Source organism: Phocoena phocoena, chromosome 10 (genome assembly GCF_963924675.1).
Source record: "Phocoena phocoena chromosome 10, mPhoPho1.1, whole genome shotgun sequence".
Classification (NCBI taxonomy): Eukaryota; Metazoa; Chordata; class Mammalia; order Artiodactyla; family Phocoenidae; genus Phocoena; species Phocoena phocoena.
Window position 1 is genome coordinate 63,818,580 of NC_089228.1, and position 23,209 is coordinate 63,841,788.

At 42.4% G+C, this 23,209-nt stretch overlaps 1 protein-coding gene across 1 annotated transcript in view; it reads right to left on the reverse strand.

Moving 5' to 3' along the window:
* LRRC1 (leucine rich repeat containing 1) overlaps window positions 1-23,209 on the reverse strand; it is a 125,488-nt gene that overhangs the window by 72,532 nt on the left and 29,747 nt on the right. The window contains exon 2 of the mRNA XM_065885599.1: window positions 8,011-8,128. Within this exon, the coding sequence (XP_065741671.1) occupies window positions 8,011-8,128 (118 nt within the window). The remainder of the gene's footprint in view (window positions 1-8,010; window positions 8,129-23,209) is intronic.

Consider the following 23,209-nt stretch of genomic DNA (forward strand, 5'->3'; position numbering starts at 1 on the left):
TCCACTCTTTAACTCCCTCCAAATTTGCAACTCAAGTATAAGAATTGTTAAAGACTGCATGATTTCAACTTCAAACCAAAAATCCCCATTATTCTCTCAAGCCTCTTTCAAATCAGTTACACTGTAACTGACACCTCTCTGTGTGCCCTGAGCACTTTATTTGTATAACTGTATAAGCCATCAATGTTAAATTACTTACATATGTCTGTTGTGCCTGTAGAATTACCTCCTTAAGGGATAGAAGAATTCAGCAAAGAGCCTTACACAAACACAGTAAGTACTCAATAAATGTTGCTTGAATTTAAAAAAATAATAATTATGAGCTATAGTTGATAACCACAAACAGTAAAAAAAAAAAAAAAAAAGGCCTGGATCCAAGGTTTTTTCAAACTGAAAAGATGTAAGAATCAAAATTTATTATTAGCTTGGAGCAGGTGTGTTAGACTGAGGATATATTCAATACTTAGAAAGTCAATTTAAAAACCAAATCATTTCTGGGCTTCCCTGGTGGCACAGTGGTTAAGAATCCGCCTGCCAATGCAGGGGACACGAGCCAGGGTTCGAGCCCTGGTCCAGGAAGATCCCACATGCTGTGGAGCAACTAAGCCCATGCGCCACAGCTACTGAGCCTGCACTCTAGAGCCTGCAAGCCACAACTACTGAGCCCGCGTGCCACAACTACTGAAGCCCCTGTGCCTAGAGCCCGTGCTCCGCAACAAGAGAAGCCACCGCAAAGAGAAGTCCACACGCTGCAAGGAAAAGTAGCCCCCGCTCGCCGCAACTAAAGAAAGCCCGCACACAGCAAAGAAGACCCAATGCAGCCAGTTAAATAATTAATAAATAAATAAATAATAAAATAAAATAAAATAAAAACCAAATCATTTCTATATATAACCCTCTAGTTTCAGTTCTCAGTCCTGCTCCTCAGTCCCCCTTTCCTCCTCGGCTTCTTCATCCTTTTCTAAGACGTGTCTTTTCTAGCTTAATAAGCTCAGAGCATTGTTTCTGGTCATGGCAGCCTATTGCTGTCACCCTTCTTACGGAGAGATGCCACCCAGCCCTCAGCTGCCTGGAGGCTTAGCATCTCTTGGCTCCAGCCCAAGTCACGTGACAAAACAGGTGACCTCAAAATCAAAAATGAAGCGCCATGGCCACCCACCCTCAACCACTTTTACAGCTGGGAACTGTCAACCTGATACCAAGGAAAACTGCCTAATTAGAAAGTGAGCAGAGACTGGCATTCCACATGTTGGGTTTTTTTTTTTTTATCACTGAAGTATAGTTGATTTACAATGTGTTAATTTCTGCTGTACAGCAACGTGATTCTGTTATGCGTATCTATACATTCTTTTTCATATTCTTTTCCATTATGGTTTATCAGAGGATACTGACTATAGTTCCCTGTGCTATACAGTAGGACCTTGTTGTTTATCCATCCTATATATAATAGTTTGAATCTGCTCATCCCAGACTCCCAATCCATCCCTCCTCCACCCCTATCCCCTTTGGCAACCACAACTCTGTTCTCTATGTCTGTGAGTCTGTTTCTGTTTCATAGATAAGTTCATTTGTGTCATATTTTACATTCCACATATAAGTGATATCATACGGTATTTGTCTTTCTCTGTCTGGCTTACTTCACTTAGTATGATAATCTCTAGGTCCATTCATGTTGCTGCTAATGGCATTATTTCAATTCCTTTTATGGCTGAGTAATAATTCCCTGTGTGTGTGTGTGTGTGTGTATATATATATATACACACACACACACATACCACATCTTCTTTATCCATTCATCCGTCGACGGACACTTATGCTGCTTCTATGTCTTGGCTATTGTGAATAGTGCTGCTATGAACATAGGGGTGCATGTATCTTTTCCAGTTAGAGTTTCCTCTGGATATATGCCCAGGGTTTTGTTTTACTTCAGGAGAAAACACTACAATTATGTGCCTTCATCTTAGCCCATTCTGTGTAAATCCAACACTGTTTTGGAAAATTCATCACCCAGCCACAGAGCAGTGCAGGACTGAGTGAATGACTGAATGGGGGAGGGGTGGAGGAGGGATGAGGAGCTACTGACAATCTCTAAACATTTAGAGAACCCAGGACTGACCGACCTAAAAAATATATTCAGAGGTGTTGACCTCAAACTCAGGGCACCATCTCTATTACAACCTGCTAATTAAAGAGAAAACAAGAAAGAGAAAGTTATATAAACCTACAACTTATTCAGCACAGCCACAATTTTTCTGGTAAGTGGGAGAGAACCATATGAATTAATAAAGAGTAACAATAGTTTACTCTTTTATACTTTTTTGAAATTGCCATCTGAGGCAGATTTTGAGTACTACAAAATTATCAGTGTCCTGGTTTATTTACCTAAGTCGGCCTTAAGTAATGCATGGTTGTTTTTGAAAACTGATCCACTAGAAAACGTGAAACCACTGGTCTGAGGGTACGCAAAATGACAAATTCTGAAAGAGTTCCAAAATCATTTTGAGCAGAGGCAATGTTGTCAAAATTTCCCTACAGATTTAACAATTTGCATCACTAATTTGTGACAGATTTTCAGGTTTATCTGATAAAATATCATGGATGTTTCTTTATGGTACAAAAAAAAAAAGGAAGGAAGGATCTGTTTGCATAGTTTATTCCAACTCTTTCAGTGTTTAAAATGGAAAGGTGATTAGAAAACGTCATAGATGCCAAATTTCTTTCCACCTCCACTTTGAAAATAATTATTATTATCTGGAATTAAAATGTGAGTGGAAGGCAATTATATGTTTTCTATTATTAACCCCTCTCCCTAACAAAAGAACAGGTAAAAAGTTTAAGACAGAGAAAAGGCCTGTGGTAGGAACGTGGCAGTACTTGTAAAGACAACCAAGCCGGGTCTGGGGTAGAAACTGTCAGCTCTCCACCCACAAGGCAGAGTGGCACTATGGGGCTTCTCTTTGAGGGGTGTCTCCTGTACCATTTTCACAGTGACTGTGACAAAGAAACTCACCGACTGATAACACAGATTACGTCTGTGTTAATCCAGCACACCGGAGCGGCGTGCTAGGCAGAGCACTAAGCCTGGCCCTGAATTAGGCAGAGACAGAGAAGGGAACAATGGCCTGATTGTGGAAAGTCTTAAGTCTGCGTGGGCGAGAACTGGCCTCTGTCACACTTCTGTTGTGGGTGTATGTAGTTATTACACCCTAAAAACACTAACTGTTCATAACCAAGAAGGAGGACTTCTAGGCACACTGGATGCCTGGCTTGCCAGAAAGAGCTTTTTTTCAGGGCACACTCAGAAGCACCAAGACTTGCTGTTATACAAGGGCATTTCAGCAGGCTTCAAAATTGATCTTAGATTTCATTAAACAAACCCACTGCCACAGAGCACAGACACTGATCCCCATCTTGCAGCTGTACAGAGGGAGACTAACCCAAACATTTAATCCAAGTCTAGCCTCTCGACTTTGTGGGACGATGATCCTGCTGACGGACTGGATAAGCTGTCCATCTGCTAACTCTGAAGCTCTGTCCCAGTGCCAGTGAGGGTTTTGTACTAAAACTGTCTTTTAGTTTCTTGTTCACTCAAGTTTGCAAAGTAATTCCCCAGAAGGTGCAGTCTCTGGCCATGTTTGTTCCACATGCAGTATTATTTGCCCCATAAGAGAAATAAACTCATGACTTCTTTGGCTGTGCTAATACTAATAGCATTTCCTTAACTTCATCCACCCCTGTTCTACCTTCACAATTTTTGTCATCCTGGTAGAGCACCTGTGTTCTTTATTATTTACCTCACTCTTTTAAATCAACTTTGTTGAGTAAGATTTATTTTTAAATCACTAACATGAATAGAAAGCCATTATCATCACCAGATATAAAAGAGAAGTATAACAATCAATACAATATAGTGCTCTTAAGTTTTACAGAAAGCAACCTAACGGGAGTAAAAAATTCTTTAAATAAAAAGGAAAGAGGATAACTTCCTCGCTCTGATTCAATATTAAAAACTGCTGTTTTGCAGTACCACTTAAAATCTTCTCTAGCAGTGCCGGTGGCGTATGCCTTACACTTTGGGGGAAAAAAAACTGAACTAAACAGATAATGATACAGTACTGTGATGTAAGTCGAATTACAGCATAGACTATAAAATTCAAATTACGAACCCTCTGGGCAGGATTCATGATGCACTAAGAAAGTCCACCCTAGGGGCTTCCCTGGTGGCGCAGTGTTTGGGAGTCCGCCTGCCGATGCAGGGGACGCGGGTTCGTGCCCCGGTCCGGGAGGATCCCGCGTGCCGCGGAGCGGCTGGGCCCGTGGGCCATGGCCGCTGAGCCTGCGCGTCCGGAGCCTGTGCTCCGCAACGGAAGAGGCCACGGCAGTGAGAGGCCCGCGTACGGCAAAAAAAAAAAAAAAGAAAGTCCACCCTACACTTGTGGACAGCGAGATAGTACTCTGGGGTAGTACCTCTTCTCACGTATCCAGAAAGCATTTGTCTCCAAGAGCTAAGAATCGGTGAGCAGAGAAAACAGACAAAAAGTCCGGGCATGAAAGCGGATGCGCTTCACCACAGAAAACTGCATCAGACCTTAACTTGAAGCCTATAGTACTATCTCCCTCCCTTGAGCAGGGAACATTAGGAAACGTCTAATTTTGCTCCTGGAATCAAAGCTGACTTGAACTTCAGTCAGCTCTAGCCTCTTACCCTTTAGCCAGGAATATCCTGGAGGTTTCCCACCTTCCACATGGTCAGGTGCGGGACCAAGAGAAACAGCGAATCTGGGCTCAAAGCCACAGGAAGCTGCTGAGGGGCTGTTAGGAGCGGGCTTGGGGGTGGGGACAGCTAAGATCTCCTCATCAGTGTGTTTGGCATCCCTGGGGAGCTTCCTAGCAATGCAGCATCTCCAGACCCACCCCAGACCTACTGCATCAAAATCTACATTTTAACAAAATCCAATGGTAATTCATGGCACGGTCAAGTTTGACAAGCACTGATCCAAAAGGGCTTGAGTGGTCTGACACCAACATCTCGTTGGCCTCCCTCCTCTATGGACAAGCGACACTTTCTGGAAACAACATCTCGTTGGCCTCCCTCCTCTATGGACAAGCGACACTTTCTGGAAAATCAGGAACTGAGGAAGGCAACAAAGGTCCTATCACGACAGTGGCCAGTGCTGGCTGTGGCCCTGCTACAACCCAGGGACTGGGCAGGAAAAGCCTCTGATCACGGAGAGGGCCTTCTCCGCTGGGGCTGCAGAAGACACACTCCAGACATGGAGCCCCAAACCCTTACAAACACCGGCATCCACGCAAAGTGCGGGTCCTCCCACTGCCTCTCAGGCTGCAGACTCTGTAACCTGGATTCACCTACTCAGCTGCCTAGGAAACTCACATTAATGGGATTTTATGGGCCAGAAGAATGAGAGAGGAGACATAGGGAGATTTGCCTGACCTGGAAACAGCTCCAGACCCACGTTCCTGTTGGTTATAGTAAAACCATGACCTTGTTCTGCTCTGTCATCTGTGCAGTTTTTTCACAACCACAAAGAAAGGCCCCTCCACCACCACCACCCCATTCCCACCACACACACGAGCCAGAGCAAGGCTTTGCCAATAGGCGAAGGGGGAGTTTAACTCCCCCAGCATTTCTACAAGAGCCTGATTAAAAGGGAGCAGATCTGCGGGATCCGTCACAAAAGTCCAACACCTGCAGAAGGAGAGGCTGAAAATGAGGCGGGGAGAAAAGGAGGGTAGGCATCCCAGGGAGATAAAACACTGTGTGACCTGACACGACTACAGTGAAAGCTCACCTCCTCTTATCAACATGCTGGAAGGTATAAATGGACATGTGGAAAGAGGCACGTAGCCCTTCTTTCTTCCTCTGAATATCTGAAAAGACACAGCTGATGTGGAATCTGGTAAAACTGGCCGCTGACAATGCTGAATTCCCACAGAGCATCTCTTCCCATCAGAGTCAAGAATAGGACCGCAACCTTCAAGCTTTATGCGTTCTCTGCTCCCAGATAATTAAAGCCAATACTTCTCCTCTTTCTCAAGTATTTCTGGACCCCTGCTTCTCTTCCTTCCTAATGCCAATTTCAAAATGACTATTTGATTTCTTGGGACTGTGTGATTTCAGCGACCATTTTTCAAAGTCACTGCTTCCTTGCAGAGTTCATAGCCAGCCAGTCTTTACAACTGAGATCATCGCTAAGACAAGAGAGAGCAGTTTCAATCACATACGCCTTAGGTAAGGGAGACGCAGGACAGCCTTAGAGGCAAGGCTGGCCTCAGAGGTCCGCCCCCTGCCAACCTGCAGTGCGAGGGGACGCTGCCCATCAACAACTTCTGCAATGAGGGCAGGGCCGCGCTCTGTACCGCTTGCCACCCCCGTACCAGGGTAGCCGATACCTAGAGTGCCCAGTGACCGGCAGCTATGGCTTACGGTTGGCTTAAAAAGATGAGTTGGGTCAACCAGGCCTCATTTAGAAATGGCAGCCAGATGCCACAGCAAGGGCAGAGGCCCAGAAGTGCATGGTGAGAAACCACAAGAAACCAGGTCTGCAGAGGCCAGTTCCAAAGAACAGAGCACCCGTAAGCAGAAGAGAGAGGCCAAGAAACCACTAAAATGGTGTCAGATGTGGACCCCGGGGCAATGCTTTTAGCAAGTCAGCTCCACCCCACACCCCATCCTTATCATCAAATCCCTTTTACTGAAGCAGAGCTGACCCCCCCTGCAACCAAATAAGCCTTTGTAAACAAGCCTCCCAAACTAATTTTTTTCACTCTTTCTAGTACCTGCAAGGGAAGAAATAATTCTCATGACAAATAAGGGTAGACGCTATATCAAGAGCATATGGCTTGGCCTAAAGACAGTTTCCAATGGATGGGATCTGAGAGGTGGGAGCAATTTAAAAAGTGGAGGGTAAAATCATTCTTTCTTCACCATGTTTTCAATCAAGTACTGATTATTATTGCTGCCTTATAACAATGACCCACAGGAAGATACTATTATCCGGGCCTTGGGGTTTCTGCAGAGGACATCAGATTGAAAGAGCCAGACCTGAGGGTCACTGAGAAGGAACCTACAGATTTTTGTAGGAAAGCAAAACAAAACACAATGCCGGTCTGTAATAGGAGAGACAGAAAAGGATTATCATTTTTATAAACAATAGATTACATATGGGCTTATCCTCAGGACATTAAACCGGAGTTCTTGCAAGGACTGAATTCCATCACTAAAGACAGGACCCCTGGGAGCTGCCACTTTAACTTGAAGTAATGAATCAAACATGCTCCAACAAGCCATGGGACCAGTCTGCCCGGGGAATGCTCTAAGGGCTATAAAACCCAAGGTAAAACCAGGGTACCCATTTAAAAATGAAAGGTTAAACAGGATATAAACACCCTACTAGGGCGTTCACTTAAAAGGAAGCAACATTACAGTGAAATCTGAAAATCAAAATAAACTCACAAATATGCCACACAAATAATGCAAGTGGGCAGACCTACCCGGGGCCTAATCAGAACTGAATGAAACTGACAGAAATATCTGGACGGCAAGCAGGTCTGTTCACTGCAGCAGGGAGACAGATTCTCAGGGGAGCAGCCCAGGCAACCAGGCCATAGCCAGGAGAAACCAACCCTTCCCTAGGGCGCTTTCCCTGCCACAGCAGTCCCCCGAGATCTGGACAAATGACCATACTAGTAGCCCTCAATGTCACCTCCAATCAAACGTGGGGGCAAGCTGCGGATTTGCCAGTCCGCAGCTCCACCGCTGTGAATCAGACTGAACCAACTTTGAGAAAGTTATCGCCTAAAAACTGTCATGACATTTTGGGTAAATACATATGAGGTGACTAAAGTATTCAATAACGGCATTAATTTCATCCCAGAACATATACATAGCTTTCCTCCAAGAACATTTACCCAGCCGTATTTACTAAAAATTGTAAGCACCAGCATCAGAAGAGACAAATGAACAATTCAAGTGGAATCATTTTTTCTTACCATTTCGGGACACATCAAGTTCCACCAGCTGCATGAAGTTTGCTATTTCTGGAGGGAGCCGCTGAATTTCGTTATCGCTAAGTCCAAGCTTTCGTAACTTGACTAGCTGGAAAAATTGCTGAAAGACAAAATAGTTTCACGTAGGTCTCACATCTATTTGCAGTGTAAACTTTTTGCCCAATATGAAATTTAAAAACAATACGTCTTTTAAAAATTAGTGACGATTGCACCAATGTCAATTTCCTGATTTTGATATTGTACCAAAGTCATGTGGCGATGTCACCAACAGGGTAAACTGGGTACACAGGCCATCTCTGTGTACCATCTACAATTATTTCAAACTTAAAATTTTTTAACAATGAATAAGTAACTCAATGAGAATAGTAATGACTCCTTTATATTATCCAGTAGGTGGTCACATTTTCTACTTATGGAACCTGATATGAAATCTGCAATGTTAAATAAAGGTATTTGAAAATTAGAGTAAAATATTTCTTAAACATTTTTAAAAGAAATTACTGTGCATTAGAAAATATATAAATATCCCACAAATGTGTGGAGGAGAAAAAAATTATTTTTGGCCACTCTAAAAAAGAGCCTGCACTGGATCCTTCCATTAACCACAGCAAACAGAGGTGCCTTTTGCGCCACACCCTTTAAAAACCGTACTAAAATAGCATTAAAGGGATTTATAGGGAGATGGATATAGATATAAAAATATGAAATAAAGGCATGAAGACAATTCAAGATGAGAGGGAACGAGAAGCAAACTAGACATGCAACAAAATCCTTGAAGCTAGAAAACAGATAAATTAAATGACAGCTAACGAAAGAATCGATACAAAGCTGAAATTTAAGCCTATGGAGTGAGTTGCCAATAGCAGATTAGGTCCAGGTACCCCTGAAGGAAGGAGAACTGTCTGAAAATGGATATAAAGACAGGCCCCCATAAGCCCTCCTCTCCCCTGCACAACCAGGCAGGGGACTGGAAATTTCCCCCAGAAGAGCTGACTGTAAGCACGGCTAAGGGCAGGGGTGAGGCACCCAACTGGAAACAGGTGGAGGGGGTCAGAGCCTGCTCACTGAGATCCACCCCCTTCTCCCTGCAGCCAGGCTCCCAGCGGGGGAAACAGACAGACTTACAGACGCGGATTATACAATAGGGAAGCCCCAGGTTACAAGCCCCATCCATGCACTCAGAGCTTCAATTCTCTCCGTTTTTACTTCAAGTGCCTGGATCTCATTTAAACAGAACCAAGGTTCTCCAGACACGTGAGGAAAGCCCTTTACATCCAAGAGAGTGGGCACCCACACACATCTCAGAAGAAACAAATGTGATGTAGGGAGCAGGAAAAAATTCACCAACCAAAAAAAATACAATTAATACCCACAGAGAAATAAGAGGAAGTGAAGCAGCATGATGTCATAAAAGGCAAACTTCAAAGAATAAACTCTCAGAAATTGAAAACTAGTGCAGCATCAATATAAGAATCCAATAAAAGAGATGAAAAATAAAGTTAACAGAAATCCCTCAGAAAGTAGAAAAGAAAGACAATGAGGTGGAGAAACGGGACAGAAAAAAATAGGAAAATTAGAGGATCAGTCCTCAAGGTACTATATCCAATGAATGGGTATTCCAAAGAGAAAGAAAACACAGGGACTGCAGAGCATGAGTTTCTAGTCTGAAAGGGCCCAACACATGGACAATAAAATGAATGACACAAAACACACAGGGATACCAAGGAATATTATAAAAGTTCATAACTCCAGAAATAAGACAATTCTAAAAGCTTCCAGAGACCAAGGGGTTGGGGGGGTAAGGGAGGTCATAACAAAGGACTGGGAATCAGAATGGTGCTGGACTCAACAGCAACCTTGAAAGTAAGAAGGCAATGGAGCAATGCCTTCAAAATTCCAAGAAAACATTATTCCCAACCTGAAATCACATACCCAGCCAAACCATCAGTCAGGTATGTGACAGAATAAAGACATTCTCAGACACGCATGGTCTCAAAAAACTTATCTTCCTTGGACCTTTCTCAAGAATCCATCGAGGGGCTTCCCTGGCGGCACAGTGGTTAAGAATCTGCCTGCCAACGCAGGGGACACGGGTTCGAGCCCTGGTCCGGGAAGATCCCACATGCCGCGGGGCAACTAAGCCTGTGTGTCACAACTACTGAGCCTGCGCTCTAGAGCCCGCAAGCCACAACTACTGAGCCCACGCACCACAACTACTGAAGCCTGCGCGCCTAGAGCCCATGCCCTGCAGCAAGAGAAGCCACCACAATGAGAAGCCCGCACACCACAACGAAGAGTAGCCCCCACTTGCCACAACTAGAGAAAAGCCCACGTGCAGCAACGAAGACCCAATGCAGCCAAAAATAAATAAATAAAATAAACAAATTCATTAAAAAAAAAACAGAATCCATCGAAATGTGGAAGTATTGGGTTGGCCAAAAAGTTCATTTGGTTAGTGACTATGTTGTTCAATAAAATTCTTGGTGAAAATGAAAAACGTGTCTCTTATTTTCACTTAAAACTGAATGAATTTTTGGGCCAACCCAATAAATCTAAAAGGAGGAAGATCTGAGATCCAGAAATCAGAGAATCAACAAAACAGAGACAAAGGACAAAACAGTGAAGGAATTCCAAGATGGCAACCGAGCAGCGGGTCCCAAGAGCAACCTGTCTACACTGAAGAAAATATGAGGGCTCCCATAAAAACAATTAAAAATAAAAACACATGTGGGGAATTATCTGACATGTTTTGGAAGTATCAGGAAGATTTATTTGGTGACAAATTAGAAACTGAAACAGAGAAAACAAAGCAAGCAAAAAAGGAGGGAGTTATTGATTCCAGAAAAAATACAGAGTAAAAGAAGATATAGTCATAATATAAATATAAAATTTGGTTATGAGCAATACTTATACAGTCATAATATTTTAATATTTATATACTGTCAAAAACAAAATTTATATTACGTCAATACTGAGAGGATGGGAAAGAAACTGCAAGTACTAAAGACTCATCTTCCATAGAAGGAAATCAATAAATAACTAAAAAGTGTGTGTTGTCGGGGGGTGGGAATCAAACAGTAAAATCAAGCCATTTAGCAATGTGGAAGCTAATGTCAATAGAAATATCCCAGAGCTGGGGGTTCGCAAAAGCCAGAAATTGGAGTGGGAGAGGGGGAGGGCAAGAGGCTTATTGGATTTTTAAAACATTATTTGCATATATTACCTTGCTAAAAATAGAAATTGAATTTACAAAGGAAAAAGTCTCTACTAAGATGACAGGGTGCCCCAAATGATAGCTGCAAAGGATGGTAACATTTAATAAGCTTCATCATTTCTTTTCCTTTGGTAAAAGGGATTGTAACTTATACAATCAAAAAGAAGACATCATCTTTGACAACCAGTTGGGCAATACACAAAACGTAAAAAGTTTTTCAAGTCCACTGACATCATAACAATACTTTTTGGGCATCTATTCTCCTAACATAATTGAAAATAAGAAAAACCAGCTACGGTGCACAATATGTCTTTGCATTCTTATCGCTACAAATGAAAAGCATGTCAAATAAGGGAAATGATTAGCATGTTATTAATAACTCAATACCAAGCAAACAACAAAAACGATTACTGTAAAGACCAGAGAACTTGAAAAAGATTGACGACGCAAATATAATTTTCAAAGAAGACAAAATGGCAGGTACTCTATGGAAAAAAGCACGTGTGCTTGTTGAAAAGGGAACAGGGGGAAAAACTGTTATGCTAGGCAACAAGGGAAATGCATGAACAACTTTATTTTTTTAACAAAAAAGAAAGATGTTTTAAAATAAAACGAACTATGAATCTCAGCAAATGAATGCTACCAATTAGCTATATATGACAATGAGCGTGCTCAACAAAAGGACTAATCCTCTGGAGTTCTTTAATCATAGGGCTGAAATTTAATTTCTTAAGGAAAGGTATTGAAATTTCTTTATGTGGGTTACACTAAAGCATTAGCTGACACAAAAGCCATTCAAAAGAGTCACATTTGAATAACTGAGCTTATGCCAGTTGTTCAAAGAGTCTGACAGTTTAATAATGCATCGATGTGTTTACTCAGGCATGAAAAGCTCACTTTGTTTTCCAGGAAAGGCATAACAGCAACAGCACAAAAACCATCACCAAATCCATACATTCAAGGACCGTTCAGAAAAAATACAAGAAACCAAGTCAACCAAGGACTTAGATCTACAGTGAATAATAAGCTAGTTGTATGTCTGTGGAAATGACAACCCCCAAATCCCAACGTCCAACAGAAATCCCAATTTAATCCTAATCCAAATTTTAAATCCTAATTTAAAGCAAGCAAATTTAAGTTTTGTTCTGCATAGTAAAAGCATCCTCAAAAAGAGCCTGTCACAAATACTACTTTATTCAACTGGGGATGCACATACCAGATGGAAAAACAACCCTATCTGACAGCATCCCACAACGAAAACAGTGATTCCTCAATCCTTCCCTCATTATCCTGATGGGATCTTAGTTTGGTGTCCAAATGCTTTAAATTAACTACATTCTATAAGATAGACACAATGCCTCTAAGACTGATTAAATCTTCAAGTTTTCAACTTCCGCAGATCGTCATGGAAGAAAACTCCCCAAGCTTATAAACCCTTCTGCCTTCTCTCTGAGATGAGCCAGGGCACATGAGGAACAATTCCTGTAGCCCTCTTGGCAGGATGCCTCAGCAGGGTGATCATGTGACGGGGTACACAGACACCATTCTTCAACCACACCATGTTGATTACAGCGCACTGGCCCACTTAGAGCACATTTTGTACAATGACATGGAAAGAAACCCAAATTGCCTTGGCTTGCTTTGCTACACCACAGTCTTCTTATAGCCACCATTGTTTTTAGTAGATACAGAGTCTTTAATCTGGTTGAACAGAATGTTTCTTTTTCCCATTCTCATTTCTGGCAAGATTCTTTTTCCTTCTCTTGATAGTGTGAGTTCCTCTCCCTTCTTCTTAGGAATTCTCAGTCCTAAGAGAGCTGTGTCCTTTGCTATCACTATATGGCCAATGATCAATTGTCCCCCACTGCCCAAATGTCCCCATAAGGTGGAGAAAACATGAACCACTGTTACAGATTCACCTGGGGGATGACAATATAAAGAATGTTATTAAACTCCTGAAAAAACTGTTTGAGCTGTCATGACACCAAATTTACTCACAGACTTCCTTCTGGGGGTCTTCTAACCCTTCAACTAAATTTGACCCCTTTCCATCCTACATGACTCTCATCACATCCCTACTCCTGTCCCCAAAGACCTGAACTGCCTTTGTGGTCAACCTCCTTGGTAAAGATGTTGTAAACCAATGGTTCTAATCTCCAGGTGAGAATAACACTTGTTACAGTATTTATCATTTGTATCATCTGGCAACGTTCTTTTCTACGAGACTTACAAAAAGTAACTGTGACTTATTACCCAGAAATTCTACTCCTAGGTATATACCTTATAATTTTTTTTTAAACTCTCACATATTCTATTCCAGAATATATACAAGAACGTGGTTGACAGAATTGTTCGTAATTGCCCAAAACTGTAAATAACCCAAATACCCATCAATAGTAGATCTGACAGAGGTATATTCTTGTAATAAAATTTTTCACAGCAATGAAAATGGAAGCTTACTCTTAGTCATAGTACGGAGAAATCTAGAAATTATATTCAGCAAATGAAGCCAGACACAAAAGAAGGCATACTGTATTAATCCATTTATATAATGTTGAAAAATCACCAAACCTAAACTGCTTTGTTAGAGATGCATACAGAGGCGGTAAAAAATATTTTTTAAAAAGGCAAAGATGTGATTACTATTAAATCAAGTTAGTGGCTACCTCTAGGTGTGAGGGAAGCATTCTGATCAGGAAGGTCATGCAATGGGCATTAGGAGGCCTGCCAATGTTAAACCTTCTAAGCTGAGTGGCAGTTACGAGTATTCATTTTATAATTTGTTATACACTGTAAGTTGTACGTTTATGCCTTATGCACTTTTCAGTATATGTGAAATATTTTTATTTCACAGTAAGAAAAGTCTTTTTAAAGCTTTAAACTACTTACTAATCAGGAAGAAAAAATACCAGACAATTAGCACCATGACATCAAATTCTTTAACTCATCAGAGTTAATGATAATAAAAAGCAATGGCATTATGTCTGGAGGAGGAGGAGAAATAAAACGACCAATAGTAACCAAAACAACAACGTTAGAATGATCATTCTGTAGCCGTTATTATATAGCTGTCAGCCTTTACTGAGGGGTTCTCTGTGCTCAGCAGTGAGCTAAGGACTTTACCTGGATCACATACTCTAGTCGTCTCAACGTCACCACAGTGCTAACACCTACATGTATCAGTCAGCCACTGCTGCATAACAGACCATCCCGAACTTAGTGACTCGAAAGCAACATGATTTTTTGAAATTTCTCACATTTCTGTGGGTTTGCTGGGCAGTTCCTCTGCTGTTTTCACCTGAGCCCACTCATGCAATTACAAGCAGCTGGAGGGTTGGAAGGGCTGGAAGACCACCCTGGCCTCATGCTTATGGTCTGGCAACTAGTGCCAGCACCCAGCTGGAGCACCTCTGTTCTCCACAGGTCTCTTTCCCCTCCTTTACGATTGAGTGGCTTCTTACATGAAGCTCTCTGAGTAACATTCAAAAGGGACACAGAGTCTGGGAGGACTCTTGGGGACAAGACCTTAAAATTTGCACCATGTCATTTCAGTCCATAGTCAGGGGAGTGGAGAAATAGTCTCCGCTGGCAGATGGAAAGAGCAGCAAAAATCACACTGAAAAGAGGCATGGGAGGGGAGAAATCTGGTAGGTTAAATGGTCCACCACAAAATGAGGTAGGGGCCTCAGGGGTGCCACAGAAGAACACATATAAAAACTGCACAGATTATCCTAGAAAATTCTATGGTTGATCACAGAGTAATGATTTTTCCCAAGGAAATTTAAACAGAAAATATGATAATATACTGAATAAACTTTGGTTAAGACATGACTTTTGATACACGAGAAAGTTAGGGATAAAAGGAAAAGCCCAAGAAATATTCACAGAATAGTTAAAAGATCCGTTGGCTAAAGCAGAGAATTCAAATAATCATATCCCATGTCCAGAATTTGAATTTGAAAGGGTTTCAGCAAACACTCAAAAATAAGAACTATTGATGAAATAATCATCAATAAGATACTTTTTCTAATATGTTTTAGTACAGAGGGATGAAATGGTAATGTCCCCAGGTGAATCACTTGACTTCCCTGGTCCTCTGTGTCCCTGTGTAAAAAATAAGCATTAAATGATCGAAGGGCTGTTTTTAGTTCTAAAAATATTAGGACTGCATTTCAAAATACCTTCAATGTACCATAAGAAACATGAAAATCCTATTAACGTGCAATACAATAAGCATGCAGTTAAAAATGCATAAAATTAGAGAAAGTAGATTAGTGGTTGCCTAGGAAACGGGAAATGACTGCTAATGGGTATGGGGTTCCTTCTGGGGCGATGAAAACATTCTAAAATTAATTGTGGTAATGGCCGCACAGCCCTGCGAATATACTAAAACCATGAATCATTCACTTTAAATGGGGGAATTGTAAAGCCTGTGAATTAATCTTAATAAAGATGTCAAATCACACACAGAACTGGTAGACAATAAAGAAGGAATCCCCTTTGGTAATGAAAGACTAAGCTAGGAACACACAGACGTTTTATTTTAAATTGAATTATAGTTGATTTACAACGTTGTGTTAGTTTCAGGTGTACAGCAAGTGATTCAGTTATATTTACATATATATACACACATATATATATGTTCTTTCTCAGATTCTCTTCCATTATAGGGTATTACAAGATACTGAATATAGTTCCCTGTGCTATACAGTAGGTCCTTGTAGGTTATCTATTTTATATAGAGTACTGTGCATCTATTAATCCCAAACTCCTAATTTATCCCTCCCCTCCACCCCACTTTCCCCTTTGGTAACCATAGGTTTGTTTTCTATGTCTGTGGGTCTGTTTCTGTTTTGTAAATAAGTACAATTGTCTCACGTTTTTAGATTCCACATATAAGTGATATCACATGGTATTTGTCTTTCTCTGTCTGACTGACTTCACTTAGTATGATAATCTCTAGGTCCACCCACATTGCTGCAAATGGCACTATTTCATGCTTTTTTATGGCTGAGTAATATTCCATTGTATATACGTACCGCATCTTCTTTATACATTCATCTGTCAGTGGACATTTATAATAGGCTGCTTCCACGTCTTGGCTATTGTGAATAGTGCTGCAATGAACATTGTGCATATATCTTTTCATATTAGAGTTTTCCTAGACACTTTTATTTAATCAAATCCCTATATGCACCAGTGAGGTAAAGTTTTTTATGTTCAGTTCACAGATGAGGAAAGTGAGGTTTCAGCGACATTTCACGGCTCCCTGATACCGCTGCTAGTTAATAACATTCTTCCAGGCATAACAGCATTGGAGGACTACAGAATAATAAATTTTCAAGTAACTGGCAAACAAAAAACATTTGTGAAACTATATTCTAAAGAGCTAAGTGAAACAAAGTCATGGGAAGGGGAAATTGGGGCTAGGATAGGTATTACACTAAAATGTTGCCAGCGCTGTAGGAAAGAAAAGAACATCTAACAAGCCCTCATGGCAGGGGCGCTGTGGCCAATTCAATCCAGGCAGAGAGAGCAGATGTGAAAGAGAAGAAATCTAGATAGATAAGAAAGTGAGTAACTTCTAGAGGATCTTGGGCCTGGAGAGGTAACTCCAGATAAAGCCTAAGGCCAGGGGAAAGGCTGAAAGAGACAGGAAACCAGGAGACAGAATGTGATACAAGTTTATAATACGACAGAGCAAAAGGGGCACATCAAGAAGAAACGCTTGGTCTACTTTTGGAGGCAAAGGAGGAAACATCACCCAGCAGCAGGGCAGCCCTGGTGGAATTCAAAAAAAGACTGACTACACTGTCTACTCAACTGGCAATTCGAATTTTCTGAACGATTTTCAGATAGATATAGAATGGAATTCAAAAGAGAGTCACAGATACTAAAGAATTTGAAACGCTGATTTCACAAAATGGGAAGTTTATATCCACACACTACTGCGTGGGCCAGGGTACAGATAATAAACATGAAATGAGATAAAAGGTTCAATCCCTCAGTAAAACTAATCGCTTCCTCTATAATACAAAGTAGGGAGAAATATATTTCCTTGCCCACTGATTTGCCCATAAGACAAATAAATGAGATAGACCACAGGGAAAAAAGTCTCCTGTTCTAAAATACAATGTTTAATCAGTTCCTGACTGAGCAGCACAGGTACCTTATCTTTTGGCAACAAAAAGAGTGCGGATTCTTTTCCTTGCGTGGCCCTAGAAAGTCACAGGCAAATCAAAGTTCAGAGAAGCAAATGAGTTTCCCACTGAGTGCTGACATGTATACTTGAGCATTTATAATAAGGATGCTTACTTTGCTTGGAATATTTCTCTTCCCAATTTTTCTGTCTCTGGTCTCCACTAATCATTTTACCCTCTCTCATTTGCTAATATATGTTCACACTTTCACGGTGTTTTCATTACATCATCAAGCTGGCATCATGAATGAACACTAACGAGGATATGAATGCCTCAAGGGTGCACCCCTGGTAATTAAAACAGCTCAGGTGTGAATCACTTTGAAAGATCATAAAACCAGGAATGCATCATTTATGGTGCTATGATCAGAAGCCTGGATGAGGCTGGGACTGGTATTGCAATGGCTTGGAGAAGAGAAATCTTCATTGAAAGTACGATGGATTAGGACAGCGTTCCTTTACTGAGAACCTGAATGAGGGGAAAGCCAGGGTCACTGGAGGGCAGGCTGATGGCATACAGAGAGAAGGGACAGACTCGGACTGAGCAGGAGTGGTCCAGCATGGGAAGAGTCAAACATGCCATGGTGAGAACAAGATATCAACCTGAAACACTAACAAAAGGGAAGGATTAAACACAGGCTGGTAAAGTCAAACAATGAACTATTGTATGGCCATTAAAAATGTTTCTGGAGAGGGCTTCCCCGGTGGCGCAGTGGTTGAGAGTCCGCCTGCCGATGCAGGGGACATGGGTTCGTGCCCCGGTCCGGGAAGATCCCACATGCCGCGGAGCGGCTGGGCCCATGAGCCATGGCCGCTGAGCCTGCGCGTCCGGAGCCTGTGCTCCGCAATGGGAGAGGCCACAACAGTGAGAGGCCCGCATACCGCAAAAAAAAAAAAAAAACGTTTCTGGAGAATGTTTAACAATACAATAAATCCAAGTGTTCCAGGGCTATTTAAAAACAATGTAAATGTGTATAAACTAGGGCTTCCCTGGTGGCGCAGGGGTTGAGAGTCCGCCTGCCGATGCAGGGGACACGGGTTCGTGTCCCAGTCCGGGAAGATCCCACATGCCACGGAGCGGCTGGGCCCGTGAGCCATTGTTGCTGAGCCTGCGCATCCAGAGCCTGTGCTCTGCAACGGGAGAGGCCACAACAGTGAGAGGCCCGCATACAGAAAAAAAAAAAAAAGTGTATAAACTATACAATCCCTATTATGTTAAAAATATATATATAATATAGTTTTAGGGAAAAAACTAAGGGCTTCCCTGGTGGCTCAGTGGTTGAGAATCCACCTGCCAATGCAGGAGACAGGGGTTTGATCCCTAATTTTTTTAAAAAACAACTTTAAAATGGTAAATCTGCTGAGAAAAAAAGAACTTAAATTCAATGATTAAGGATCACTCAACTTTGGGGTATTGATATTTTGTACCACAGAAAACCAAAGACTATTTATCTGAAGAAAGAGTTGTTTTTCCTTCAAACTTGAACCAACTTCAAGCAAAACTTGAAAGGAAGGAGCTAAAACCAGCTTACATACAAAAAAACAGCTCTTCCAGCAAGAAGACAAACATATTCAATTCAGGTTATTAAAGTGGTTTTCTATTATATTTTGACACAGGATTTTGAATAAGATTGAATTTTTCACACATTGTACTCACCAAGGCATTACATGACTCAAATGGAATAAAACTGTGTTTGGGGGATGTTTTGGCTTAGATTCAATACAATTTATCCAAGCTAACAAGCAGGAGCAAGGACTACACAGAAAATGTGCCTACCACGTGCAGGGTTTTGAAGTGGAGGAAAAGATGATCAAACAGGTGTAGTCCTTAATCTCAAGGGACACCCAGGGGCTGATACAAACAGGTAGATCAAGTGGTTAAAATACAAGGGAGAAAGTGCAAATCATCACAAGTGAGGCTCAAAATACTAAGAAAGGATAATAGATGTCTTGTCAGAAACTACATCTATTATGCTCCTTCAGGTTTAAAAAAAAAAAGGTCCATTAGGCTATTTTATGGTCAATCACACCACACCAATAAGATCAAAGATTCCTATGAGACATCACTTAAGAATGGATTATTCAGAGAAACTGTTAAGAAGGTCGTTTCTGAATTTTCTCAGGAAATTCACCAACATTTAGATCAATGCTCTGAGTTCTTCCAGGCTCAGCTAAGAAAAAAGATACGGGCAACACTAATGAACGCATATCTTGGATGAAGAGAATACGGCCAACTGCCTATTCGTTAATGTTTTCCATCTTCTGTAGTAATAAATCGATAGCACCCCTAGCCAAGGATTGATCTTTCTTGAGAAAGAGCAAGAAATGGAGGAACTCAGTCACTGACACAGCATTTAAAAAAGTAATCTGAGGGGCTTCCCTGGTGGCGCAGTGGTTGAGAGTCCGCCTGCCGATGCTGGGGAAACAGGTTCGTGCCCCGGTCCGGGAAGATCCCACATGCCGCAGAGTGGCTGGGCCCGTGAGCAATGGCCGCTGAGCCTGCGCATCCGGAGCCTGGGCTCCGCAACGGGAGAGGCCACAACAGTGAGAGGCCCGCGTACCGCAAAAAAAAAAAAAAAAAAAAAAAAAAAAAAGTAATCTGAGTTACCAGATCACAATCACTCAAGAAACTGGTAAAGACTCTCTTTTGGTAACCAGAAAGCTCATCAATACCTCTTTGGCTTTACATAATGACAGGCCTAATTTGTGAGTCTTTTTCTATATAATCTGAACAAATCACATTATACTGTGTCATTTCCCCCTGAATATTCTGCACCGTCCCCAGTCAAACCACACTACCAACTCCACGATGCCCCAAATCAGCCTGAGTCCTAAGATGGAGGAAGTGTCCATTAGGGAAACGTCACAAAGACTCCAAGCCCTTCCACAAGGGAACATTTTGTTTGGAGATACCACATTGTGAAAACAGTCATTGTGTGACTTTTTGTTGTAACATACGCAGAATATCTTAGAATTGTTCATATGAATGTCAATATAAAACCACGTCAGGGTCTGCCGTGGATTTGAAGCCTGAAGAAGTGTGAAGGTCAACACAGCACATCCTGGGCTATCGTACACCACTTGCCCAGTGCCCTTCATGCCACACTTACCTTTAAGAGCGCTGGCTTTTCTCTCTGGTTGGCACGAGAGCCCGTGTTTGATCTGATGCTGACGGGGCAAGATTCAAGGCCCTTAATAGAGAAGGGGTTGGGATACCCAAAGGAGGAGATGCACTGAAAACAATGCACAGGACTTTTGATTTTAAGGGAGGAATTTTATTTTTTATCCTTTTTTTGTTTTAATCTATTTTTGGCTGCATTGGGTCTTCGTTGCTGCATGCGGTCTTTCTCTAGTTGCGGCGAGCAGGGGCTACTCTTTGTTGCGGTGCACGGGCTTCTCACTACGGTGGCTTCTCCTGCTGCAGAGCATGGGCTCTAGGCGCACGGGCTTCAGTAGTTGTGGCATGTGGGCTCAGCAGTTGTGGCTCCCAGGCTCTAGAGCAGTAGCAAGCACTACATAGAAAATGTGCCTACCACGGCTCAGCAGTGGCGGCGCACGGGCTTAGTTGCTCCACGGCATGTGGGATCTTCCCGGACCAGGGCCCGAACCCATGTCCCCGGCATTGGCAGGCAGATTCTTAACCGCTGCACCACCAGGGAAGTCCCAGGGAGGAATTTTAAAACGCCCATCAACGTGATTTGAAATAAATTAAATCAAAACAAGACCAAAAAATGGCTCCTAATCTTCTAAGGTGACATATAATGGCACTTTCGGTGCACACTCATTGTAAGTAAAGGGAAAGAAAAGGACTTTATCTCTTATCCTCAATAACACTTAAGATGACCAAACTGTCATAAACCACTATCGAGAGATTTTTGAAGGGTGGGGGAGGGACCTGAGTCACCAGTGAATTTGATGTATTTCCACCCAGCATCTGTGTCCCACAAACTGCTGCAGGGGCTGAGCCCTGCAGTGCTACTCATGTACCATATTTATTTCGGAGAGTTTGTGGCGAGGAATTGCCAAAGGACTTTTCCACAAGAGGAGGGGCGCGCATCATCGAGTACCAGAGTAAACTCAAGAGAAGAAATAACCCAAGCACGGGACGCACATCTGCTGAGGCCCCACAAGACTCCAGACAATTTAAATATTGCAGTTCGGTCTTTGCATAGATGAAGAAGTCACTGTTAGGCCCCAGCCAGATTTCAGGCATTCAGAAATATAGTGATCGCTGTCAAATTTAATAGTGCAGAAGGGCTTACCTTGCCGCCAAACATTTTCTAATATATTCTAAATATGCATGAGCTACAACATGTACTTTGGCATCTGTAATCACAATTTAAGATTAAAATGGCATAATTCAGGAACTTTAGGATGAGCGTGTCTCTCCACCTAGATAGGCTTGGGTTCCAAAGTGTTTCTAGCTCCTATGAGAGTGGCCTTGCATCTTCAAAAGAGATCATCTCTCGTGTTCAAGCTTCTCACACACGCTCAATGCATACTTTTTCCTTCCGGCTGCCCCAAGCAGCTAAGTGCAAAGCAAGATGGTAAGACCCGAGAGTAGATTCCCTGGCAACTCCCACACAGTTATGCAAAAACGTAACGGAGCACCTGCCGATCCCTGCATTTTAGCTCCACGAGCTGAACGAGATATTAAATTCTAATATTAATCCAGACGAAGAAACACAAGGCCTAATTCTGAAAACTGTCTGAACTGCCTACCGTGTAAGGAACAAGAGAAACCATCAGTGTCTCCCAGAACATGCTGCACCCCCACGGTCTCCATCTGAGTAAATGCTTTGTGTGTGGAGAGGACAGGCAAAGCTCTCCCCCAGCCACTTCTTTAAGCTGCTCTTTTGGACATTCTTTAGATTTTATTGCTACTGTTTGCCAACAACCTTGGTCAGAGGCCACACACACATTCCTGGTGTTCGTTCAACATTGCAAAGTACAGCGGTGCTGGGTGGGGACCCGAGGCTGCCCCATCAGCCACTCCACTTGTTCAGCTCAGCAGCTAAAGACTCAGCTCTTCCATCGTCACCAAGCCCTACAGAGAGGTCCCCGCAGTGTGCTCGAGCCGCTGACCAGCCGCCTCCTTGGGAGAAGTGCTTACTCAGTTCATCACCTCAAGAGTTCTGGATCGGAAACCTCTCTTTTCGGCATGTGACCAAAAAGGACATTTGAGAAAAAGAGAACTCCTGGATGAATCCCAAAGCGAAGTAGAAGAGACAGCCACCTTCCTTCAGCTCCTGGACCCCAGGAAACAAGCAAGACCTACTAGGTGTCTGGACACAATGGCATGGACCATCCCCCGTAAGTTCTTGGCGTAATTTTCTGAAGTAGCTCCAGGGTCCCAGTAGCTTCCATGCTACCACTTCCCCAGCCCCCCAGCCTCCAACTCCCAGCCCTGAGTCCAGCTTTTTAGCCAGATGCGTCTAATAAGAGGACATCAGGTCATCCCTTCATCCCTGTCATGGAATCCCATCAGCACCTCCCACCCACCCCATCAGTACCAACAGGGGCTGACCCCGACCCAGCACCACTTTCTCTCTGGAAAGCATCTTCGACAGCCTGGCACTGCGGCTGACTACGCGTCAAAGACTTGGGAAGAGCATCAAGTATGCATAGGTCCAAGCAATTTAAAATTAAAATGCAACGTGACCAGAGTAGACTTTGAAAGTCTAATTTCAAAAAGTTTCAGCGCTTCACTTTTCACCAAAGAAGCTCTAAACTAAATAAGAGATGCCTCTAAGGTGCCAGGGACTAGG